This window comes from Macrobrachium rosenbergii, chromosome 4, assembly GCF_040412425.1.
Source record: "Macrobrachium rosenbergii isolate ZJJX-2024 chromosome 4, ASM4041242v1, whole genome shotgun sequence".
NCBI lineage: Eukaryota > Metazoa > Arthropoda > Malacostraca > Decapoda > Palaemonidae > Macrobrachium > Macrobrachium rosenbergii.
The window spans coordinates 44,152,136-44,179,098 of NC_089744.1; the positions used below are offsets into that span (position 1 = coordinate 44,152,136).

General features: G+C 38.2%; 2 protein-coding genes across 22 annotated transcripts in view; one reads left to right on the plus strand and one right to left on the minus strand.

Annotated features, from left to right (window-relative positions):
• Positions 1-26,963, plus strand: part of LOC136833716 (UDP-N-acetylglucosamine transferase subunit ALG13-like) — a 539,859-nt gene that overhangs the window by 99,228 nt on the left and 413,668 nt on the right. For all 21 annotated transcript variants that reach the window (XR_010851592.1, XR_010851593.1, XM_067095956.1 and 18 more), the window contains exon 8: positions 17,117-17,242. Coding sequence is in view for 19 of the 21 variants with exons in the window: in XM_067095956.1 (XP_066952057.1) it covers positions 17,117-17,242 (126 nt within the window). In the remaining 2 variants the exon portion in view is untranslated. The remainder of the gene's footprint in view (positions 1-17,116; positions 17,243-26,963) is intronic.
• Positions 22,525-26,963, minus strand: part of LOC136833810 (uncharacterized) — a 345,490-nt gene continuing 341,051 nt past the window's right edge. Inside the window, exon 2 of the mRNA XM_067096091.1 lies at positions 22,525-22,702. Within this exon, the coding sequence (XP_066952192.1) occupies positions 22,663-22,702 (40 nt within the window). The 3' untranslated portion in view covers positions 22,525-22,662. The remainder of the gene's footprint in view (positions 22,703-26,963) is intronic.

The window sequence follows — 26,963 nt, forward strand, 5'->3', positions numbered from 1 at the left end:
CAGCAGGGGAGGCGGCATCAGCTTACGACGTCGATCCGATGGAGGTATGGCTCCAAAATGGCAGAATAATAAAAATTTGGAGTTTTTTTTATGAAAAATTAAATAAAAATGCAGTTTACATCATTTTCAATGCAACAAAATCATTAAAAGTAGGGTTTTCTTTGGAGTTTTGACAATTTTCGATGATTTCGGTTTACGATGATTTTCTGTTTACTACACGGCATAAGAACAGAACCCTATCGTAAACCGACAACTGCCTGTGTATATATATATATATACATACATACACATATATATAATATATATATATATATATATATATATATATATATATATATATATATATATATATATATATATATATATATATATATATATATATATATTTATGTATATATATATACAGTATTATATTTTTGCATAACATCACATAATTTTTAAACTGGAACTGGCCGATAAATAGGGGACTGCCTGTATATATATATATATATATATATATATATATATATATATATATATATATATATATATATATCTTAGGTATGTATCAGCACCAGTACCCAATTATTGGCGCAGATAAGCAGAAATCGGAGATTTTCATTGCATTTAAAATTGCAGATTTTCATCGCTGACAAATGCTGGACAAATGCTGTAAAACTAATATTATATATATATATATATATATATATATATATATATATATATATATGATTATAATCACTTTTATACGTGATTCATTTATCACACATTACCACAGTTGAAAAATAAGAGATGGGGGTGTAGGTCCTGACCGGTTTCGACTTTATTTTCAAACCATTGAAGAAGGACTGATACAGAGTATTAGAAGTCACAAATGTATATACTACAGGAACAATACTGACGAACATACACAACCGTTAGAGACTACATATCCACCACACGCCGGTGTCAAGGTAATAGTGGCCTTCAAAACTCATTTGGCTAAAAATCACATTATACTCTCAGGTTTATGAGTATTGTCCCCTGAGAGGATATTGTGAATTTAGCCAAATGAGTTTTGAAAGCCACCCTTACCTTGACACCAGCCTGTGGGTGGATATGTAGTCTCTAACAGTTGTGTATGTTCGTCAGTACTCTTCCTGTAGTATATATATTTCTGATTTCTAATACTCTGTATCAGTCCTTCGTCACTGGCTTGAAAATAAAGTCGTAACCAATCAGGACCTACACCCTGTCTCTTATTTTTTACCTGTGGTAATGTGATATATATATATATACAGGTATTCCCCTACTTACGATGGGGTTAGGTTCCAAAAAACCCATCGTTTGTTGAAAAAAAATCGTAACTTCGAATATGGCCTAGCCTACACTAGGGTAATCAGTACCATCTATACATATATGGTAGCCTAGCCTACACTACACAGTATACTTTATACATATATGGTATAGTAATTATTAGTGTCAGCTAATTCTGCAGGTTCGATGCAGACTGACATGATAAGCCAGTATTAAGAGAAATTGAATAACAAACAAGGCCTGGCCTGCACTTTGTATATCATATACGGTAGCCTAGCCTACATTATACTGTATTCTATTTTCACATAACACCGTATTATACAAACATCAGAATAACGAATGTGCATCTTTTCCATGGATCTTTTAAAATGTTATGCTTTACTACACTGTATCCAATCGTAAATATTCTTATACTGCTTTTGCATTATAAATTACGATCATAGCGATCAAATGTTTTGGTTTCGGAATCGATCACGCGGTCTGTATTTCGATGCATTTAACTCGGTTCAGAGGGCATTTCTTGCTTCAAGTTAGCGTAAATGAATCTCTAGATACTTTATTTATAAGGGACATGTGTATTTTTCGTTATATGAAGTGTTTTTAAGTCGAAATATAACTTAAATATGTCTCGTTGTGAAATTATTTTAGCCATTTTTTCGTTAGTAGATGACGTTGGCGGCTGGCCCTTTGTTTTGTGTAAACAAAAAAAATCAAGATTCCATTCGCTATTTTCTCTTGATTTCATCATCATACCACGAGCTTTTCGTATGTATCTTTTATCGGCGTGAAAACAGCAGTAATATGTGTTCTTTCATGTCCAGTAGTTTTGATTAAAATACTTTCCAATTTTATTTGCGGTCGAGTTTCATCCATGTTGCCAATGTACGATAATTCATAGTCATTAGCAGCTTGAACATTCTTTTCTCAGCGTCAGCTACAACTTGCAGCTTAATTTTACTGCAGCAGTATATTTCCTTGCCAATCTTTTCTCCAAAGCAGATAAGGGTAGTGTAAAAACATATCAGTACTTAACGTAATTTTTAATATAACTACGATAATTGTTTAACCGTACGATGGTTGAAATACAAGCAAAACAGTTGTTATCCGATTTGGTTATTAGCAAAACAACAGAGTCTCGTTCGGTTGTTTATGGCTGTACGCATTTTCGCAAGAGTATAAGGTTACTAACAATGCTTTTATTATTCTCTTACTTTTTTTAACTAGAAGATGGAATAAAGAGATGGAGAAAAAGTTGGTCTATTGTAAGTTGGTCTTTCTTGCTGCCTGATTCTACGGCAATTGTAGTGTACGCTGTTGCTTGTGCCCGCTCGAAATTTAAAAATATTTTCTAAATATTGTCGTACCGGTATTAATTGCTAACTCCATCGTAAACTCAAATTATCGTAAGACGAATTATCGTCACTCGTGCACTACCTGTATTTACAAACGCACAAAAATTGCAAACGAACACTGACCTATTTTAACTTCCGACACAACGAGGGCAAGTGTGAGGTCGGCTCATTGAATTAATGTACCTATTCCAGCCTCTTGGGCCAACGTATCGTACACCGTACGCTGCCTGAGTGTACGTTGTTGCCTGCGCCAGTCGCCCGCGAAACTTAAAAATACGTATTTTCAAAATATTGTCGTATCGATATTAATTGCTAATCCCATCGTAAAAGCGAATTATCGTAAGTCGAATTATCGTAACTCGAGCACTACCTGTATATCTTCTTCTTCTTCTTCTTCTTTTAACGTGCTTTTATTCCCATTTTTGTATGGGGTAAGCACGATGCTTTCTTTTGAAGGACTTTTTGATTTGGCTTTGGGGTAGACCTGTGGTCTCGATCGGCTGCCCTGCCTGACATCGCTTAGACCCCGGTACGTATCTTTCATGTATCATACCAGACCCAACGCCCTTTCTTCCCAGCAGCGAGAAGTTATATATATATATATATGTCTATGTAGCTATGAAGAAAAGTGATTATCTTGAAAAGATGGACAGGATCCTTCTGTACACTTCAAAATTCCAACATTCAACAAAGGACCCCACCGAGGACCTAAGAAAGAAAATGTCAAGGCTTGTGATTAAGGCCAACAGTCAACAAGACATCGTAAAGTTCTCTAAGGTGAAAAGAGATTATGGGCCTGGTTACTGCTACGGTACAGTGAAAACCCATAAGGCAGCCAATCCCCTAAGGCCCATCATTCAGGACCTCTGTTATCTTATTGGTTGGGGATGTCATCTAAGACATGACAGGCCTTATGAGGTTGCCTGCCTCATGGGTTTTCACATTCCGTAGCATTAACCAGGCCCATACCCTCTTTTCACCTTAGGGAATTTTATGACATCTTGTTGATTGTTGGCACTAGTCACAAGCCTTGACATTTTCTTTCTGATGTCTTGGTGGGGTCCTTTGTTAAATGTTGCAATTTAGAAGTGTCCAGGAGGATCCTTCCCATCTTTTCAAAATAATCACTTTTCTTCATCACTACATACACAGATTATTTGTCACCTATACAGGTAGTCATCGACTTACGACGGCATTAGGTTCTGACAGAGCGGTCGTAAGTCGATCTCGTCATAAGTCGACCAGCCACACGTACATGCATTCTGTACCTACCATATATTATCCATCATATATCCTAAGTATGTACTGTATACTGTACTGTCTTTTTTTTAGCATATTGAATACTGTAAATTTAATCATGTTTGAGCTGTCTTTTTATCCTTTTTACCATATTCAAACACATACATGTACATATACGTATTTTTTTGTTTACATTTTCATAGACAACTGACTAGCCTACATATACATTTTATATTATCCCAAAAATGTGCATGTATAGTACCTATTATTACGTTTAGCATATGAAACCTTATCATGCTTGAACTCCTTGATTAATACTTACTTTTATTACTGTATTTAACAGTTTTATTGTAGGCATTCAAACCATCTGTCTGGTCTGTTTACATTTTCTTATCCGCCATTTGCATTGCCAATCGGCTACACGTATGACGTATTATTTACTTTTATTTATTTATAGGTTTGAATTAAATACATAATTTGTTATTACATTTTATTTATTTTCAAAAAATAGAAATACAAAATACATTACAAAAATATGAATCTTTTACCATTTTCGAACAAAATTTTACTTCTGAAAACATTTGTACTGTTGCCAACACGTCTATGAACACAAAGTTTTATTTTACAGTAAATTATTTTTTCTTTATAAATTTCAGGTAGACTACAGTAATGCATAGATAGATTTGATTTTCAATACAGCAAAAACATGAAATACAAAATAAAAATAAAAATTACGAAACATTTTAAATTTAAAAAAAAAAAAAAATTATTGTCCGCTGGTGGATGGCTGGGGATCGTCGGGGTTGTCCGTGGTAGTACCGGTAGAGGGGGCAGGGGTAGACGGAGATGTTAATTTCATAAACATGCTTAGTTTTGTCTGAATGGTCCATTTTTTTTTTTTTTCTCTTCATAAATTTCCCTGTATGGGCGAAAAGCATCAAGGACCATGTGTTCAATTGTTGAAAATCTTTCAATATTTGGATCCATTCCTTCAAAATGAGCTAGAAGTTTATTTAACTGTGATAAACCTTCTGCTAAGCCTTTGGTCGTGAACATTCTTTGTGGCTCCCCCTCCTCATCCGCCTTTTCTGCGGCTGCTTCTCTCCTTTCTTCTTCTGCCACTTTTTCCTCTTCCAGCGCAATCAGATCTTCAGTTGTTAGTTCTTCCGACTCTTTGTCAAGCAATTCCTCGATTTCTTCCATTTCACATTCTAACGATAGATCTTTGGCTAATTTCACAATTTTTTTACGAATCATTTCTAGTTCATTCTCACTCTCAAACCCATCAAAAGTATTCACATAGCGTTTAGCGCAGTTCTTCCAAACACTGTTCATGCATTTCTTTGTCACAGCTTCCCATGCTGCAGCGATGTTCTTGATGCATTTAAGAATATCGTATTTTTTCCAAAAATCGCGTAAAGATAAGTCAGGATCATCATATGTAGCAGATATAGCTTGGGAAAAGGTGGTTTTTAGATAATTTGCCTTAAAGGCAGCAATAGCTCCTTGGTCCATAGGTTGAATGAGAGGAGTTGTATTGGGTGGTAAAAATACCACTTTCACGTTGGGATGGAGATCGGCTAGATGAGGTGGATGCCCGGGTGCGTTATCCAAAAGTAATAACACCTTGAATGGAATAGTGTTTTCCAAACAATATTCACGAACCTGGGGAATAAAGCAGTTTAAGAACCAGTCTTCGAAAAGTGCTTGAGTCATCCATGCCTTTTTGTTAGACCGATAGTATAAGGAAAAATATCCTTGTCCCAAATAAAGTATTCATATTCATTTACACTAACTAGAATCAAGAAAAGCGCTTTGAACTTAGTTAAATGCGGCGAAATAAACACCGCAATATCGATTCCCAAAACAAAACATTGATCGCAATTTATAATACAAAAGCAATGTGAGAATATACGCAATTAGAAACAATGTAGTAAAGCATAACTTTTTAAAAGATCCATGAAAAAGATGCACATTCGTCATTTTGATGTTTGTATAATACTGTTAATATGTGAATAGAGTTCAGTATAATGCAGGTTAGGCTACCAGTTTGTTGATGCAGCACACTGTGCCACCAAATTGAAGCAGCCGGCGAGCGAGTTAGCGCAGCGACCCGGGAAATTTGAAAATTAGTGCGGAAACATTAGAAATTACTCTAGCCGAAATTTGTGCCAGGTTACTGATTGTTCGGACTACAGATTGCCAGGTTAGTGATGGTCAACCTGTATGTACAGTATATATATATATATATATATATATATATATATATATATATATATATATATATATATATATATATATATATATATATATATATATATATATATATATTTATTTATATATATATTTATTTATTTTATTTATATATATATTTATTTTATTTTTTATTTATTTTATTTATTTTTATTTGTTTAAAAAATAAATAAATAAGTAAATAAAAATAACACTGTAATGTTTCTTCAGCTCAGTAAAAACTGAAACTGTACAAAGAGAAAGCGTATGAAAAATTGAATGCTAAAATAGGAATAAATAAAAATAAATAAATAAATAAAAATTAAAAAAAAATAAATAAAAATAAGTAAATAAAAAAAAAAATATATATATATATATATATATATATATATATATATATATATAATATATATATATATATGTGTGTGTGTGTGTGTGTGTGTGTGTGTGTAAAAGTATATACAGTAGAACCCCGGTCCTCGACTGTACTAGAACTCGACATAATCGGATTTCAACACAAAATGTTGAGTAAATTTTGCGTTGGAGCTCAAAGAACAAACTGGATTCCGACCCGATAATCATATGATGTTTGTAGAAAAAAAGAGTTTCGGGTGGCTGCCGCTAGTTGGCGTTGTTGGTGGCATTCTTCCCATGCGTATTTAAAAGCATTTAAAGCTCACACCTGCTGCTGCTGCTGTTGTTTGGAGAAGTACACCTTGTACAGGTATATATCATTTTTTGACTTTGTGCATTGAATTTTCATCCAATCATGGGTCCCAATATGTTAAGGAATCATAATATTTACTGAAAGATGTTTTACAGTGATTTTGTACACTGTTCCAGTAGACTGTATGAAATTTACCATAAATACTGATTGTTTATGTAATTAGTACAGCGAAACACCACCAGGGTGGCACTGTGGTTTGTTTACATCTGCCACAAGCTGCCGAGTTCCGACGTAATTTAGGAAATTTTTCTTAATTTTATGATACCAGACATATAGTAATTCGGCTTATAAATACTGTATTATTAATTTAACCCTTAAACGCCGAGCCTCTATTTACAAAAACGTCTCCCGTATGCCGGCGGCGTTCGGGAGTTAGCGCTGAAGTGGAAAAAAAGTTTTTTTCAAAAAATCACAGCACGCTTAGTTTTTAAGATTAAGAGTTCATTTTTGGCTCCTTTTTTTGTCATTGCCTGAAGTTTAGTATGCAACCATCAGAAATGAAAAAATATCATTATCTTATATAAATATTGAAATATATGTCAGCGCAAAAAAAAAAATTTTCATATATAATTTCATACAAATCGCGCTGTGAGCAAAATGGTTAAAGCTAACGGATTATTTTTTTTTCTTTGTATTGTACACTAAATTGTGATGATTTTGGTATATAACAAATTGTAAAACGATCAAAGCAACACAGAGAAAATATTATCACAATATGATGCATGAATCCATAACGAGCTGACGTAAAAAAATGTTTTTTTTTTCAAAAATTCACCATAAATCGAAATATTGTGCTAGAGACTTCCCGTTTGTTGAAAAATGAAGCTAATTGATTGAATATCACTAGACTGTAAGTGTTTTAGCTTACAATTGCAGTTTAAACCATTTCGTCGAGTTAAAGTTGACCGAAGGTCGAATTTTTTCTGTTTATCGTAATTTATATGAAAATATTTCAAAACTGATAAAAGCTACAACCATGAGTTATTTTCTGTTGTATTCTACATGAAATTGCGCACATTTTCATATATAAAAGTTTATGTAATGACTAATATAAAACGGTGCAAACATTACGACAACGTGTGAAAGAATTTCTGAGATGTTCTGCCGAGTTACAGCGCAGGCGTAAGGAAAATTTTTTTTCAAAAAATTCACCATAAATCGAAATATTGTGCTAGAGACTTCCAATTTATTGCAAAATAAAGGTAAATGATTGAATATTACTAGAATGTAAGAGTTTTAGCTTACAATTGCGTTTTTCGACCATTTCGGTCGAGTTAAAGTTGACCGAAGGTTGAAATTTTGGCAGTTATCGTGATTTATGTGAAAATATTTCAAAACTGATAAAAGCTACAACCATGAATTATTTTCTGTTGTATTCTACATGAAATTGCGCACATTTTCATATATAAAAGTTTATGTAACGACTAATGTAAAACGATGCAAACATTACGACAATGTGACGAAAGAATTTCTGAGATGTTCAGCCGAGTTACCGCGCGCAGACGTAAGGTTTTTTTTTCACCATAAATCGAAATATTGTGCTAGAGACTTCCAGTTTGTTGAAAAATGAAGCTAATTGATTGAATATTACTATGATGTAAGAGTTTTAGCTTACAATTGCATTTTTTTACCATTTTGGTCGAGTTAAAGTTGACCGAAGGTTGAAATTTTGGCAGTTATCGTGATTTATATGAAAATATTTCAAAACTGATAAAAGCTACAATCATAAGTTATTGTCTGTTGTATTCTACATGAAATTGCGCACATTTCCATATATAAAACTTTATGTAACGACTATTATAAAACAGTGCAAACATTACGACAACGTGACGAAAGAATTTCTGGCGCGGACGTAAGTAAAAAGTTTTTTTCAAAAATTCATCATAAATCGAAATATTGTGCTAGAGACTTCCAATTTGTTGCAAAATGAAGGTAAATGATTGAATATTACTAGAATGTAAGAGTTTTAGCTTACAATTGTGTTTTTTTACCATTTCGGTCGAGTCAAAGTTGACTGAAGGTTGAAATTTTGGCAGTTATCGAGATTTATATGAAAATATTTCAAAACTGATAAAAGCTACAACCATGGGTTTTATTTTGTTGTATTTTACACAAAATTGCGCACATTTTCATATATAAAACTTTATGTAATGGCTAATATAAAACAGTACAAAAATTACGACAAAATGACGAAAGAATTTCTGAAATTTTCGGCTGAGTTACCGTGCGGACGTAAGGAAAAAGTTTTTTTCAAAAATTCACCATAAATCGAAATATTGTGCTAGAGACTTCCAATTTGTTGCAAAATGAAGGTAAATGATTGAATATTACTAGAATGTAAGAGTTTTAGCTTACAATTGCGTTTTTCTACCATTTTGGTCGAGTCAAAGTTGACCGAAGGTTGAAATTTTTGTAGTCGTCGCACCACGTACGCCCACTTGGCACCCAACAGACAATTTTAGTCGACGTATGATACGTCCAGTAGGCGTTTAAGGGTTAATGTGATAATCAGGCTTGTTTTTCAATGTTATCATTATTAACAACAGTTTTCGTGTGTACCCGTTATAGTACATTCTGGTAGTGCCTATAGGCTACCTAGCCTAGCCTATGGTGCTTGGTCTATCATCGGCAATACGGCCGCATTGGTCGTAGGCCAATTTTTTGGATATAGTATGCATTTAAAAATGTAATAAGTGCTTCTGATACGGTAAGTTATTCAACTCTGAACTTATTTCATTGTAATTTGTGTAATGTTTTGTATAAAAAGGTAAGGTTGGGGTAATGACTGGTTTTCAGGAATTGATTAATTCATTTTCAGTTATCTCTTATGGGAGAAATTAATTCAGAATTCGACTAAATCGAATCTCGACGCTTCTTCTGAAACCAATTAGCATCGAGGACCGGGGTTCTACTGTATATATATATATATGTGTGTCTTTTACTCTAATACCACAGTGTAATATGAATATAAGAAGGCCCATAAAACACTATTTGAACATTGCAACCATACTTTTCATGCACTTCCTTCTGTGCACCTGTTCACTGGTAAAATATGGACAGATGAAATGTTACAGGAGTATATATACAAAGCATATGTAGGTGTGGCATTAAGTCTCTGATGGTATGCAGGTGACCATTCCCAAGAAGGAGGGAAAATAAACAACTCCCTTGTGGTTTTTGGCCTCATTAACTCCTGTTTTTTTATTTTTCTGTTGATAGTGTTTCCTGGAGCACCTGTTTGAGAAGAGGTTTAAGGATTAGCTTGTCGATTTCATCCGCTTTCCAATTTCATCCGCTTTCCAATGTCCTCCTGACAAGTTCATATTGTTGGTTTGATAGATGGTAGCAGATTCCAGCATCTTTCTTTTGTTCGGACAGCTACTTTTGAAAACCAGCTCCACCCCGCTCCAATTTATGGAATGGCCTCTATCCCTGATATGAAGAAAAATCCCTGAACTCTCCAAGGCATACCGTACCGATCTTTTGTGCTCTGTTAATCTTTGCGAGAGGGGCCTGCCCGTCTCTCCCATGTAAATCTTATTACAATTCCTGCATGGAATCTTGTAAACTCCGGCTTCTTCCCCTTTTTTATTTAAGTATATGTTAATGAGCGAGCTCCCGATGGATTTGGGATAATGGAAGATAAAAGGATCGTTAGATCCGAGTTGTTCTGTGGCCTTTCGGATGTTTTCGTCGTGCGGAAGCTTTAGTTTGTTGTTAAAATCTGTTTGCCTGTTGTGAATGGGACCTTTGGAGTATATTTTATTCGTTTTGTTAATAGCCTTCTCGATAATGCGTGGTGGGTAGAGCAGTTGCATTAGGTGTTGGCAGATCGTGTTGAATTCTTTATCTAGGTACCCATTTGAACATATTCTAAGCCCCCTGAGGAATAAGTTGCACCCTACCATGATCTTTACGGAGACATCGTGGTAGCTTAAGAAATGAATATAGGAAACAGCAAAAGTGGGTTTCCTATATACTGTGAAGGCATATCTGTTCTGTTCCTTCTCCCATTCTGTTTTGAATTTTATGGTCGGAACTAGCAAATTTAGTCTATTAAAAATTCATTAAAGTCTCCCCAGCTGTTGTCACAGAAAGTAAAAATATCATATACGTATCTAAGCCAGATCATATTGTGGGGTTTGATAGACGACAAAATTTCTGTTTCAAAATATTCCATGTACAAGTTTGCTAGAAGGGGTGATAGGGGACTTCCCATGCTACAGCCAAATTTTTGTTTGTAAAAATTATCATTGAAAGAAAACACGTTGTTAGTTACACAGAGGTTGATAAGTTTTAAAGCTTTATCTATGCCAAGAGGAAAATGGTCTTCATGTGGTTGTAACTTCCTCTCTAAAAAATACATGTTGGCGATCGGGACTTTGGTAAATAATGACTCGACGTCTAGGCTGAGCAATTTGATGTTATTTGAGGGGATGTTTAAACTATTAAATTTTTGTATAAAATCCTCTGCATGTTTGATGTGGGAGGATGAGAAGGTTCCTAGAAAGGGTGATAACAGGTCTGTGAGCCATTTTGACAATTTACACATGAAAGAGCCCCTGCTAGATATTATGGGGCGTAAAGGAATCCCATCTTTATGTGTTTTCGGGAGGCCGTAGAAACGGAAGAGAGGGGTTGATTACCTTGATTGTCTCCAATTCCTTGTTCTACAATTTTATATGATTTTTGCCAGTTTCCAGCTGGCGCTAGGAGAATTTATCTTAACGTTAAGACTGCAGGTTTGTTAGCTATGAAAAATACAAAGTGATTAAGTTTGTCATGTTACTAACCTGTAATAAAGGCTAATACAAAAGTATTGTAGAAGGCACTGGAGGGAAGTTTGCCAAATCATGGCAAAATTGACAGTTGTCAGTTTCACTTCATGATGGGTAAATCAACAGTAGACATTATATTGGGTCAAGTGCAAGAAGGAACAAGTTGCTTGAAAGTAGTTATAGATCCAAAAAGGCATTTGAAAGAGTACAGGGACAGCCAATTAACTGGGCAAGATGAAGCCAAAATAACTGAAGTGTTCTGTAGTTAGAGCAGTGGCAAGTTTACCAGCAGAATTTTAAAGATAACTAATGGTGTTATCAAGATCAACATTGATTTCTTTATTAACTATCCTAGGTATTAAAAGTAATTTCTTTAGTATCCACCAAATAGATAAATTTTTCTTTTTCCTCCAAAGGATCAGCATTATTATATTATATATTTTCCATGATAATGGAGGAAATTACAAAAGAATACTGTACAGTAATACCCCGAACTTGCATGATTCAAGTTGCTTGAATTCACAGACTCGCGAACTTTTCATTGGAACTTAACTAATTGTCATACACGAGTTTTTCACATTTGCGAATACTGAGAAACCCTGCAAAAGTGTTTGTGTAATTTTTTATGTAATTTATAGGTTTTCAAGCTTTTAATGTGTAAATTGAATAACATTAATTAATAAAAGTAATAATTTCTCTCTCTCTCTCTCTCTCTCTCTCTCTCTCTCTCTCTCTCTCTCTCTTTTACTGATAAGAGAGAATTGTTATGGTACATGTATATGTTTATTTGTTTTGTATGATAAATAAATTTTTTACCTAATAATAAGTACTAATCTTCAAATATTAGTAATAATAATCATAATAACATAACTGTAATTACAAAATTCGTATGCGATACGTATTTTAAACAAACAAATTCTTTCTCTCATCTCTTGAGAAGCAGCTCGAACGCAAAGCTGTCAGACATGTCACTTGAACATGACAAGAAAGGGAAGTGTTGCTGATTAGCGGGTGTAAGATCTCTCTCTCTCTCTCTCTCTCTCTCTCTCTCTCTCTGTGTGTGTGTGTGTGTGTGTGTGTGTAAATACTGTGCAAAAATACTGTTCCTGCAATAAATTGATGTAATTTTACCTGTACTGTCTACAAACTGTAAATGCGCCATTCTAAAACATAGAGACAGAGCATTTCAGAACAAAGAGAAAGAGGTAGAATAAAGAAGTTTTTAAAAACAAGATTAAGAAGACTTCTAAAATAGATTGGTGGAATGGGGGAAGAGAAAAATAGCATACTAATCTTCACACACACTCCCATATTTTTACGTCAACCATTTACTGTATTTCTTTTTTTAAGGGTAATGTATTAACCGTTTAACGCCGAAGCCCTATTTACAAAAACGTCTCCCTTATGCCGGCGGCGTTCGGTGAGTTAGCGCCGAGCGGAAAAAGTTTTTTTTAAAAATCACAGCACGCTTTAGTTTTTAAGATTAAGAGTTCATTTTGGCTCATTGTTTTTGTCATTGCCTGAAGTTTAGTATGCAACCATCAGAAATGAAAAAATATCATTATCATATATAAATATTGGAATATATGACAGCGAAAAAAAAAAAACTCGTATATAATTGTATGCAAATCGCGCTGTAAGCAAAACGGTTAAAGCTAATTAGTTAATTTTTTTTAGTTGTATTTTACACTAAATTGCGATGATTTTGGTATATAACAAATTTTAAAACGATCAAAGCAACACAGAGAAAATATTATCACAAAATGATGCATGAATTAAACGCCAGCAGACGTAAAAAAATGTTTTTTTCTAAAATTCACCATAAATCGAAATATTGTGCTAGAGACTTCCTGTTTGTTGAAAAATGAAGCTAATTGATTGAATATTACTAGACTGTAAGTGTTTTAGCTTACAATTGCAGTTTTCGACCATTTCGGTCGAATTAAAGTTGACCGAAAGTCGAATTTTTTCTATTTATCGTGATTTATATGGAAATATTTCAAAATTGATAAAAGCTACAACCATGAGTTATTTTCTGTTGTATTCTACATAAAATTGCACACATTTTCATATATAAAACTTTATGTAACGACTAATATAAAGTGGTGCAAATATTACGACAACGAGACGAAAGAATTTCTGAGATGTTCTGCCGAGTTACCGCACAGACGTAAGGAAAATGTTTTTTTTAAAAATTCACCATAAATCGAAATATTGTGCTAGAGACTTCCAATTTATTGCAAAATGAAGTTAAATGATTGAATATTACTAGAATGTAAGAGTTTTAGCTTACAATTGCGTTTTTCGACCATTTCGGTCGAGTTAAAGTTGACTGAAGGTTGAAATTTTGGCAGTTATCGTGATTTATGTGAAAATATTTCAAAACTGTTAAAAGCTACAACCATGAGCTATTTTCTGTTGTATTCTACATGAAATTGCTCACATTTTCATATATAAAAGTTTATGTAACGACTAATGTAAAACGATGCAAACATTACGACAACATGACGAAAGAATTTCTGAGATGTTCGGCCGAGTTACCATGCGCAGACATAAGGAAAAAAATTTTTTTTTTCAGAAATTCACCATAAATCGAAATATTGTGCTAGAGACTTCCAGTTTGTTGCAAAATGAAGGTACATGATTGAATATTACTAGAATGTAAGAGTTTTAGCTTATAATTGCGTTTTTTTACCATTTTGGTCGAGTTAAAGTTGACCGAAGGTTGAAATTTTGGCAGTTATCGTGATTTATATGAAAATATTTCAAAACTGATGAAAGCTACAACCATGAGTTATTTTCTGTTGTATTCTACATGAAATTGCACACATTTCCATATATAAAACTTTATGTAACGACTAATGTAAAACAGTGCAAACATTACGACAACGTGTGAAAAGAATTTCTGTAGCGGACGTAAGGAAAAAAGTTTTTTCAAAAATTCACCATAAATCGAAATATTGTGCTAGAGACTTCCAATTGGTTGCAAAATGAAGGTAAATGATTGAATATTACTAGATCGTAAGAGTTTTAGCTTAAAAGTGCGTTTTTTGACCATTTCGGTCAAGTCAAAGTTGACCGAAGGTTGAAATTTTGGCAGTTATTGTGGTTTATATGAAAATATTTCCAAACTGATAAAAGCTACAACCATGGGTTGTATTTTGCTGTATTGTACATGAAATTGCGCACATTTTCTTATATAAAACTTTATGTAACGGCTAATATAGAACAGTGCAAAAATTACGACAAAATGACGAAAGAATTTATGAAATTTTTCGGCTGAGTTACCGCCGTGTGTAAAAAAAAGTTTTTTAAAAATTCACCATAAATCGAAATATTGTGCTAGAGACTTCCAATTTGTTGCAAAATGAAGGTACAAGATTGAATATTACTAGAATGTAAGAGTTTTAGCTTACAATTGTGTTTTTCGACCATTTCTGTCGAGTCAAAGTTGACCGAAGGTTGAAATTTTTTGTAGTCGACGTACAGTACGTCCACTTGGCACCCAACAGACAATTTTAGTCGACGTATGATACGTCCAATAGGCGTTTAAGGGTTAAGCTGACTTTTAAATGAGATTACAGTAACTTTAGTTTTATGTAAAAGTTAGTTTAATACTGAATTTCCATCTTTTGATATCTAACGTAAGAATAACTCTCTCTCTCTCTCTCTCTCTCTCTCTGTAATAATAATAATTCATAAATAATTAACTTTATATTTCAAGTAAGGACAATCTCTCTGTACTTCTTTACCAGTACAGTAGATGGCTTAAATTGATCTAATTTTACCTGTACCATCTACGAAGTGTAAATTCGCTAGTGTGGCGAACACGTTCTAAAACAGAGACATAATAACTAAGCGTTGTATTAGTCAAAATAAAAAACACTGTTTGTTCATGAAAAAGCATTTCAGAACTAAGAGAAAGAGACATAAAATAAAGATTATTAGAAAGAGGTTGAGAAGGCTTCTAAAAATAGATTGGTCGGAAGGGGAGACAGACAGAATTCTCTTCCAACTCTATTTTTATGTTAACCATTTATTTATTTATTTAAGGGTAATGTATTAAGCAAACTTTTAAATGAAATTACAGTAACTTTAATTTCATTTAAAAGTTAGCTTGATTTGGGAGCATGATTAGGTTCATATATAATGTTTAAACTTTAGAAATAAGCATTTATTAGCATTTTTAGAGACTGTGCCAAACTTCCATGAAAGTTCGTCTTGCGCGAGGGTTTCTAGAACCTTACCTTCTCATAAGTTCAGTGTGTGACTGTATACAAAAGAGGACTTGGGGCCGCCTATAAACAAATGAGATGGTGTTATCAGCAGGTTCACAGTAAGACAGGTATGGTTATATTTAAATGACAGAAGATTGGCATGGAGAAAGAAAATTAAAAAATTCTCAAGGGAAAACTAAGCTAAAAGGGACTAGGTAGGCAGCAAAGACAAATGCCAGTGAGGCAAGCAAATACTGAGGGAGAGGTGTAGTGAGGAACTATATGTTAATGTAACAATTGCTGTTAAAATAGATATCAGGATTGTCAATTGTAAATCAGTAAGTGATAGGTAATGCACAAAATTTATAAGGGCTAACGGTGGAGAGAGGGAGGAGAAGGACTTGTGTTGGAAGGGCAGGCATTGGAGGAGGGAGAACATTGTTTGTGAAGCTAGTATTTTGAAGACAGTAAGGAAAAAATTAGAAGAAAACTGTGGATGAATAGGAACAAACTGCTTAGACTACTAATAATTTTAAAGAATACTCCACTAGGAAATAAACCAAAAATCTGTGACACATAGATGGTGTTATAATATCTGTATGCATCAGATGGCAAACCTGCTAAAATAGTATGGGTTGGGATATAAGATTCACGGGTAAAATGTGTTGGGAAAATCAGGAAGCAAATAAGAAAGTTGCTGAGATATATAGTCTAAAGGTAGAACAGTAGAACATGACTGCAAAGATAGAGATGAGTTGGGTTAATAGTGAGAAAGGGAGAGGAACAGTTATTAAAAAAAAGTTGGGGATGAAGTATAAGGACAAAAACCAGTAGGAGTGCCAGAAATTCGTGGTAAAATGGCATAGTGTGAAGAGCTCGACCAATGGGAAGACGTGCAGAAAGTGTGTAAGACAGAATAAAGTTGATAGAACTCGTTATATATTTAACCCATCAAGGGGTAACATGACAAATATGTTAATGATAATGATGATGAATATGTAAAAATTAAATGAAAGAAGAGACAAAAACAAAAGTGAAACTGCGTATGAGGCAACAATTTGCTGTCAGCATTACCACATTTATTTGTGAAACTGTAAATGAGGCAAGGATTTGGGGTTGAGGTGACAGGTACAACATTCAATTGTGCTTTTTAAATCAGATTTGTTAGTTGAAGAAAGTAATTGCAGTAATGATTTTTATATGCATCATGGCTGATAATGAACCCTTATCATAATTTGAATCTCTAAAGAGTTCTCAGGTAAAAAATGATAGATTTTATTTTCATTTTCATTTCAGAGGCTCGCTATGGTCCATTTGACTTGAATGGTTTCCATGCAGGTGTTAAAGTTCTGATTAAGTTGGATCTTCTTCCTAACCGAAAAGAAGTTGAAGATATGAGGAAAGCACATTTGGACAGATCAGGTATGAAACTTTTTTTGTGGTTATTCATGTATAAAATTATTTGCTTTGTTCCATTTTTCCCATTGATGTGTGGATGACCAGTTGTGCGGGTGAATTATTGTATGGAGCAGTACTTTGCTGAACATTGTACAAACCTTTTTTTGAATGTGTTTTGGACCAATGGGAGGAAGGGGGAAGTCAGTATTTGAATCTAGTAATAAAAAGAATCTTATTTTATAAATGAGAAAGAGAGAGCACTGAAGTCCCCTCACAAGAAACTCATTTTCTCCACTCCCCATTGTTTATGGCCCCTTGCTTTTTGAGTAACTTTTCTCATGTATTGCTTAAATGTGTTTACTTTTTTTCACAATTTTTTATAGCGTAGACGCTGCTCGTCCTCAGAGGAGCTACACACTCATGGTCCCCCCAGGGCTCCATAATGCAGACCAACCAGTTACAATGAATTCTCTTATAGTTGGTCTCCTGTCCTACAACGATTACCTAGGCTCTATTTCATACACGGATGTGACAAGAAGTCGACGCCATCTTCATTGCACTCTGGTCTGTCCAAGAGTTCAGTTGTCCCCAGGGTTTGCTTTGGAATCACATTTGACTACACACTCTGTTCTCCAGCATTATACAAGTCAAGCTAAGTACTTAGTTTTAAGACCCATTGGAGAGTGAGGGCAGCAACATCTTTTTCCTCTGTTTCAGACTTAGATGTGCAGATGTCAGTTGTTTGGGCTTTGTTAGGCCTATCAGGGGTATCAACCTTAGATGGCCTGCTGTCCCATTTCATATCTTCACGCATTCCTGTGTTGGCTGCCGTGACAGTTCCCGACCCTCCCGGCCTTCACTCTACTGGGTCTCGCATTACACCTACTAGCGAGATGCCATTGGTTCTCTCTACTCACCATCCTGGGTCACCTCCCGTTCAGCCAGTGGTTGCTTCAACAGATTGCGGCCAGAGTTCGTCTGCTCCTGTGACGTCACAGCCTAGTTCTACTATGACGTCATCTACACCTGCGCCGTCTGCTTCTTCTCTCATTCAAACTGTACTCGACACTGTCAACTCTGCTCTTCAAGTGAAGTACGGACGTTTTCTTAAGCGGACATGGCGTAGATCTCCTTCCTCGTCTTCATTGTCTTTGTCATCTTCTTCCTCATCCGCTTCTTCATTGTCTGCCCCTCCTGTCCATTCCCACATCAGACGGAAGATTAAGGATTTTGTTGCAGCTCCTCTCCCTAAGAAACAGAAGACTATCTCTTCTTCGCCTTCGGACCACAGCCGTGTTTCTCCTTCACATGTACGTGGGCCTTCTCCAACACATCCTGTTCAAGTTAGGAGGAAGGACAAAAAGGCTCCAATCAAGAAAACCAGAGTGGTAGAACCCCCTAGAAGTCTTGTTAGGCCTACACCTCCTAGACGTCTTTGTTCCAGATCACAGTCACCCAGAAGAAATCTTTATTCCTCTCCTGATACCCTCGAATTTGAACATGGGGATAGACACAACCGTCGTGATTCCTATCCTGTTTCCCTTGGACGCGGACCTGTAAATAGACACAGCCATGTACACGTGACGGACATACTGCTAGTCGCTGCTATAGCGTTGGATACGACCTTGGTTCTTCATCTGACTCGCTGCTTTGCCATTCTTGACAACGTTCCTCATCGCAGTCTTCAAGAAAGGACAACAGCCTTCATTCGCCTTCCCGCATCCACGGCTGTTGTTCGTCTTCCCACAGCCACGGCCATCATTCGCCTTCCTGCATCCATGGCTATTGTTTGACTCCCCACATCCACAGCCGCCGTTCACCTTCCCACGTCTGTGGCCGTCGTTCGTCGTTCCGCGTCCACAGACGTGGGCTACAGGATGATGCACGTCTGTCATACGAGAAAGGGTCTCCTGTGTCTTGAACCTGTGATCGAGACCTCTCTCTTCCTTCTACTTCGAAACTTCAAGTTCCTGCAAAGATATTAGGATTTGACAGATCTCATGCTCCAGTTTTAAACCCTGCGAATCCTTCGGAGGAGGTGGACAGGGATCCTCGTGCTCAGGAGGTAATTTTCACTTAATCAGCTGAAAATAATAGTTATTAAGTAACAGTTATGGGCAGCAACCATACTTGGTAGCAAAAAATACAAAAATTTGTCCAGGAGGTGGAGGATTTGGAGAATCAGGAGTTTTTTTCTTCTTATGAAGAGGTTATTGATCTGATTTGTGAGTTCAATAATCTTTCTGAAAAGACTGTGACTCCTTCTATGATCATTCTGACAGGAATAGAATCCTTGCTGGTACCAAAGAAGGACTCTAAGTCATCATTTGAGTTGCCTTGTTCCAGTCACGCTGACTTAGTCCTTAATTATGCAGATTCCTTGATTTCAGGACAAGCTTACTCCCTTCATTCTGGCAGATCGTTTGAGTTTCTCCCTCCTCCTCTTCCTCGCCACAAGAAGTAGTATGCAACTCCTCTCGTGCCTCTTCTGAATAGACAGGCCATCTCTGATGTCATCCATCTGAAGCCGGGTTTGACTCTGGATCAGGTCAGGGCAGAAGGTTCTTCCCTTTCCTTTCAAGAAGCTGCTGCTTTGGAGTCGACTGCCTCTTCTGCCTTCCAAAATGTCTTGGCTGGATTTGTGGTCGTCAGCTGTTGCCAAGATTTCTTCTTCCCCTCTGTCAAGGAGTAAAGCCAATAGTTCAGCTCGCATCAGTTTGTTGCAATTGGTGCTAAGGCTATTGCCTACCTTACCCAACTGACTGCTAATTTGTGGGCTAATATCCTGCTGATGAGGAGAGATGTAGCCCTCTCCAAAGTGGCTTGGTTTGTCAATGTGGATTCCTTGTTATCCTTGAAGAATGGCGATGTTCTGGACTCCCAGCTGCTTTTCCCCTGGGATCAGTTGGATGCAGCTGTCAACAGACGTCGAGCCAGTAATAATGATCTTCTCGTCCAACAAGCAGTGAGTACCGCAGCAGCTCCTTGTCTGAATGCTTCAGGGCATAATCCGCAGCCTCCTCCCAAGAAGCCCACAAGATTTCCTCCTACGATCAAGACTTCCCAACCTGCTTCGCCACCAAAGAATCCTTCTCAACACTCCCTTTCGCTCTCGCTCTACCAGACCAAGAAGGAGAGAGAGGGACAGTGGTAGGGGAGGTAGATGGAGTGTGCGCTCCTCCCTGCACTGTGCCACCAGTGTGGGGATGCCTTGCAAGCCATCGGGCTACGTGGCAGAATTACGGAGTAGAGCCATGGGTGGTAGATTTCCTTTGGGTAGGGTATCAAGTACCTTTTGACTTTGCTCCCCCTCTCTCCGATCGTCCTCTCCCTCACTTCACTTATGCCCAAGACTCTCCGAAACACTTAGCTCTCCCAGAGGTGAGGAAGATGATGGAGAAGGGAGCTGTAGAGCAAGTAAAGCATCCTTCCCCAGGGTTTTACAGCCGAGTCTTCCTAGTCCCCAAGGCAACTGGCTATTGGAGACCGGTGATAGACCTGTCAACGTTGAACCTCTCTATCAGAAAGACAAGATTCAAAATGGAGACGCCACGAACAGTCTTGGCAGCCGTCAGAGATGACTACATGTTGATCATAGATTTGAAGGATGCTTACTTCCAGATCCCTGTTCATCCCTCTTCCCGGAAGTTCCTTTGCTACAGTCTCAGAGAACTGGTGTTCCAGTTCGAGGTCCTTTGCTTCAGTCTGACAACAGCTCCCCAGGTGTTCACAAGAGTTTTCACCTTAGTGTGACGTGGGCCTATGCTCAGGGAATTTGCCATAAGATATCTCGATGACTGGCTGGTCTTGGCGTATTCTCAGGGAAAGATAATTCGAGACTGGGATGATCATTTCAAATTTTGTCACGGCTTAGGTGTCGTGATGAATTTGGAAAAGTCCAATCTTCAACCCAGTCAAAGAATCCTTTACCCTGGAATAATGATAGTGTGGCGGGATTTTAAAACACAAAAAACAATACACAACACAGATACACTGAACATATAACCACATACAATACTCACTATGATCCTCGGTTGCTGGGAGATGGTTGAGGATGTCCACGGTCGCCAACACAGTAGACAAAATTACACAAACAACCCGGAAAACAGACTTCCAACCAAAAAAACCAGCAAAAGAAAGAGACACATGCACAGACAACAATAACATCCAACAGAAAACACTCGCCTCACGGAACATACAACAATCTACCACCAATATCCGCCTTGCACAGAACTCAGCTCAAGACTAAAAAAACTCCTTCAAAACCAAAAATCCTCACACATATTCCACAGACAGACAGCGCCAGTAAACAAACTAACGACCTCATCCCTCTTCCAACAAATCAAGCACTCACTTACGACAATTACTCACTCTCTCTCTCTCTCTCTCTCACTCTCTCTCTCTCTCTCTCTCTCTCTCTCTCTCTCTCTCTCTCTCTCTCTCTCTCTCTCTCTCTCTCTCTCTCTCTCTCTCTCTCTCTCTCTCTCTCTCTCTCTCTCTCTCAAATCGTTGGGAAATGCTAAATAAAAACAAATTTATTCATCCCTCTATATTTCTCCCCCTTTTTAGCATTTCCCAACCAACACCTTTCACACCTCTTTCAAATCGCCTTCACGCAACACCCACGGATGCTCACTAGCAGGTCCTCTAGATCGCGTCATGGGCACGCAATCATTCTCTCAGAATCATTCTCTCTTCTAGCAACATTCAAACCCACATCTTCTCCTCCATTCTCTCTCAGATTCACGCTATCTTCTTCACTATTCCCACTCTCAATTTCATCCACAATCTCATCTATACCCTCTAACTCGTTCCCGAATACCTCCCCCAATTCTTCAACTAACCCATCCCATTCGCTCATTGACCTTTCCAATTCTTGCAACGATTCATTCATGCTTTCAATCACTCGTATATTACTGCTACGCTCTCTTACTCTTACACTTTCGCTCACCTCCAACCGTTCACTAACCCCTACATGTTCAGTCAACTCAGTTATATCAAACCCGCATATGCTATACGTTCTATTCATACCATCCCATTCATCCGTATTACACGCTTTATCACTCATTTCCACTTTGGCACTCACACCCCTATCACACAACTTACGGCCATTCAGTTTACTTACGTTCTTCCCTTTCTTACGTTTCCTACCATACTCTATCAAAACAAATTGCTTCATGCACTCGTCAGTCTTTCCAGCAAAACCTCCCTCATGCAACAACCCCTCACGTACATGCATCACACGCACCGCTTGCATCCTGGAGGATCCACCCATTTGAACCCCCTTCACACTCAGTTTCCCGAATTCGCTGTCACGGTCACCCTCTTTCGTCTACACACACTTGATACATGCCCTTCCATTCCACATTCGTCACACTTCGCTCTCGGTTCTGAACACATTCTCGCATAATGCCCATTCTTACCACAGTTGCCACATATTACATTCACTCGGGTACCCCTACAACCATTAGCAATATGACCCACCTGTCCGCACCTGTAGCATTTAACCCCTATCTTCGACACTCCCTTACCAAATGTCCGGTTGCCCACACCCAAAACACGCTCCTAAAGTCCACCTACACTCATTCTTTGTATGTCCTTCCTTTCCACATCTAAAACACTTCGCTCGACTTCCACTCATCGACCTTCCCCTTTGTACACTACTATCCCTAACCCGTCCAACCCGTTGTTCCCTTACAAACCCATCATTCGTCCTCCCTGGCACCTCCACATTACTTGCTCTTACACTCCTATCTATTACACTATCGGCCATTCTCATTGGGCCCCTCAACACTGTATCCCTAACCCTGTCAAGCTCATAATCTTCTACAATTTCCAAAATTTCTCCCCAAGTCAACCTTTCATTCGTCCATCTTTTCTTCTCCTTCCGCTTCAAGTTCACAAATTCTCTAACTCCATCTGGCACTGTCCCTAACAACTTCCGTACTAACTCCTTACATTCATCTATCCCATCATCCCCAAACTTCTTCCTTGCCAACGTCTCCAGCCTACAAGCATACAGTGACAAGGTTTCCCCAGCTTTCATTCTTGCCTCATCAAATTCATTCTTCCTCTTATACTTAACACTCGCTTTCATACGCCTCGCTTGCTCAACTAGTCTAGCTTTCACCTTGTCATACTCAACATCCCCACACTCATAATAACCCTATACATATCAAGTAAAAACCCAGTCAAATACTCTCCTAATTCTCGTGCCCACACTCTCTTACTTTCCCATACTTATCCTGACAAAACCTTTCATACTCCCTAAAGAAATCATGCACATCCCTACTTCCATACTCATTATACTTTTCACACCGGGTACCTCCCTCACATACATAGCCTTTCTCACTTCTTTCTCACTTTCACTCTCACTTTCGCTACTTTCGCTCTGTCCTTTCATACCCTCTTCCGAATACAAAGAGTCCACTTCTGCACTTACATTGATCTTACTCATTACACTCTTCTTCCCCCTCTTTTTATCCACTTTTATCCACTCACCTCCATCCACCTCACTATCACTACTGCCTTCACCCTCTCCCTTCTTTCCTGCCTTTCCCACTTCCTTACCCTTCTTACCAGTTTTCTTTCCCTTTCCTTCTTCCCTTTTTCTTCCCTGACTTATCCTTACTTTCCCTCTGTTCCTTCCCTTGCTTTTCATTCCCCTTTTCCTTACCCTGCCTCTCATTCCCTCGTTTCTTACTTCCTATTCCCATATCACTTTCATCACTCACGCCCATTCACTTCTTCCTCCTTTTCTTTCTCTCTTGCCCTTCACACGTTCTAGAGAACCTGCCTCCAACAGCCCCTTCTCCAAAAAACACCCTTGAACATACCTTTCATCATTTCTTCCACTCTTTTCAATATTCCCTCCAACTTTTATCCACCCTCTCTTCCATTCTCTCTTCTGACTCTTTCATCTCCCCTTTCATTTCTTCTTTTGCACTTCTTAGCATTCCCCATCTCCTCCAACTGACTCCTCAATCTCTCATTCTCACCCCTCAACCACGTATTCTCCTCTCGCAACCTCACTAGTTCCTCTTCCATCCTTCTCTTCAGTCACACTACCAGCCACCAACCTCAATTGCAGCTGAAATACCAGCTGCCCCACGTTGGGCGCCAAATATTATGTGGCGGGATTTTAAAACACAAAAAACAATACACAACACAGATACACTGAACATACAACCACATACAATACTCACTATGATCCTCGGTTGCTGGGAGATGGTTGAGGATGTCCACGGTCGCCAACACAGTAGACAAAATTACACAAACAACCCGGAAAACAGACTTCCAACCAAAAAAAACCAGCAAAAAAGAAAGAGACACATGCACAGACAACAATAACATCCAACAGAAAACACTCGACTCACGGAACATACAACAATCTACCACCAATATCCGCCTTGCACAGAACTCAGCTCAAGACTAAAAAAAACTCCTTCAAAACCGAAAAATCCTCACACATATTCCACAGACAGACAGCGCCCGTAAACAAACTAACGACCTCATCCCTCTTCCAACAACCAAGCACTCACTTTACGACAATTACACTCTCACTCTCTCTCTCTCTCTCTCTCTCTCTCTCTCTCTCTCTCTCTCTCTCTCTCTCTCTCTCTCTCTCTCTCTCTCTCTCTCTCTGGAAATGCTAAATAAAAACAAATTTATTCATCCCTCTATAATAGACACTGCCTCGTAGCTTGCTCCCTCCTATCTGAACAGAACCAACTAGCTCGGCAGTGGCAAGTGATCCTAGGACTATTGGCATCGCTAGAGAAGCTGGTTCCTCACGGGTGTCATCTTCATTCCCTGTAATGTAGGCTGAATGAATTTTGGTCTCCAACAAGGGACTCTCCTCATCTACAGGTCCCTCTGTCAACCGAGGTAAGAAGCGACCTTCTGTGGTGGTTGGACGACAAAAACCTGACAGTGGGAGCGCCTCTTCATTCTCCCTCTCTGGAGCTCCTCCTGTTCTCGGACGCTTCTTTCGAAGGCTGGGGAGCACCTCTAGAAGATCTCCTGACTTCAGGTATGTGGAGTCCTCAGGACAGGAAACTTCACATCAATGTGCTAAAGTTGAAAGCAGCCTTCGTAGCACTTCAGGAGTTTTAAGAAAGGGTGATGGGGGCACTCCATTGTTCTGGTGTCGGACAACACTACAGTGGTAGCGTATATGAACAAACGGGGTCTGTTGTCATGCTAACTTCACTTGATAATAGTTCAGTTTCACCAGTGGGCTATCAACAGCTCAGTGGACCTCATGGCCAGGTACATTCCAGGCAAGAGGAATGTAGTGGCCAACAAGCTAAGTTGTCGGGGACAGGTTCTAGGGACAGAATGGTCTCTGCATCAGGAGGTGGCAGACAGGCTTTTTCATCTGTGGGGGAGACCAGTGATAGACCTCTTTGTGACAGGGTTCAACGAAAAGCTAGAGGTCTGTTGTTCAGTAGTTCCAGATCTCTCTACCGTGGCAGAGGACGCCCTTTGGTATCCTTGGGACAACCTGGACATCTATGCCTTTCCCCCCCCTATGCCTGAGCTGTCATGTCTTGAACAGGGTGGTGATTTCCCAGAATCTCAGGATGACCCTTGTAGCTCATTTATGGCCTCAAGCAGAATGGTTCTTGGATCTTCTAACTTTGCTCTCAGTGGTTCCGAGAGAAATACCCCCTTGGCACAATCTTCTCTGTCAACCTTATGTTGAGCAATACCATCAATCAGTGACATCCCTATCTCTTCACGGTTGGAGACTATCCAGTATCTCCTGCGAGCGAAAGACTTTTTTCATATAGCAGCAACACAGATGTCTGGTTACCTCGGAAGGTCTTCTTCGACAGTGTATCGGGAAATGGACTGTCTATTGTGATTGGTATCGTCGACGGGGTTTCTCTCCACTCAGAACCTGTATTCAGTGGACAGCTGATTTTTTAATGTTCCTCAGAACAGAAAAACACCTTTCTGTTTCTGCTATTAAGGGCTACAGGACTGCCTTGGGATTGGTTCTTCGTTTGAAAGACATGGACATAACTTCATCTTGGGAAATCTCTATGCTGCTCAAAAGTTTTGAACAGCCTTGCTCTCCTAGAGAACTAAAACCCCCCTACCCAGGATCTGACTCTGGTGCTAAGTAGTCTCACTTGAGCCCCATACAAACCACTGCATCACTCATTGGACAGGAACTTGACCCCCAAGACAGTTTTCCTTCTAGCCTTGGCTTCTTCAAAGAGGATGGGGAAACTCGATGTCCTGGCTTTCGATGTTAAACATACCAGGGGTTGGAAGTCAGGAGCGTTCAAATTTGTCCCGGAATTCATGGCTAAGACTCAAAACCGCCCGGTTCATGATGACAGGTTTACGTCCTTTTCCATCCCTTCCTATAGGGATTTTGTTAAAGACGATCCAGATGAATTGCTCCTTTGTCCCGTCGGAGCACTGCGCTGCTATCATTCAAGAAGAACATACGTGTTCATAATATCCTGAATGCTGGTTCTTCGCTCTGCCAAACTGCGTTCACTTCCATCTACCTGAAGGACGTTGCCCACAGGTCCTTGGACAATTTTTCCTTAGGTCCAGTGGTGGCTGCTGAACAAGTTGCGTTGCTCATCCAGTATCTTGCCTAAGATGTGGTATGAAAGTGAGGATGATTGAGATGACTGGTCTCTTTTTCTTCCCCCCCTTTTTTCTTTCCTCTCTACTATGGCCGGTAAGATGGTTCCATCACACACTGGAACGGGCCAGATAC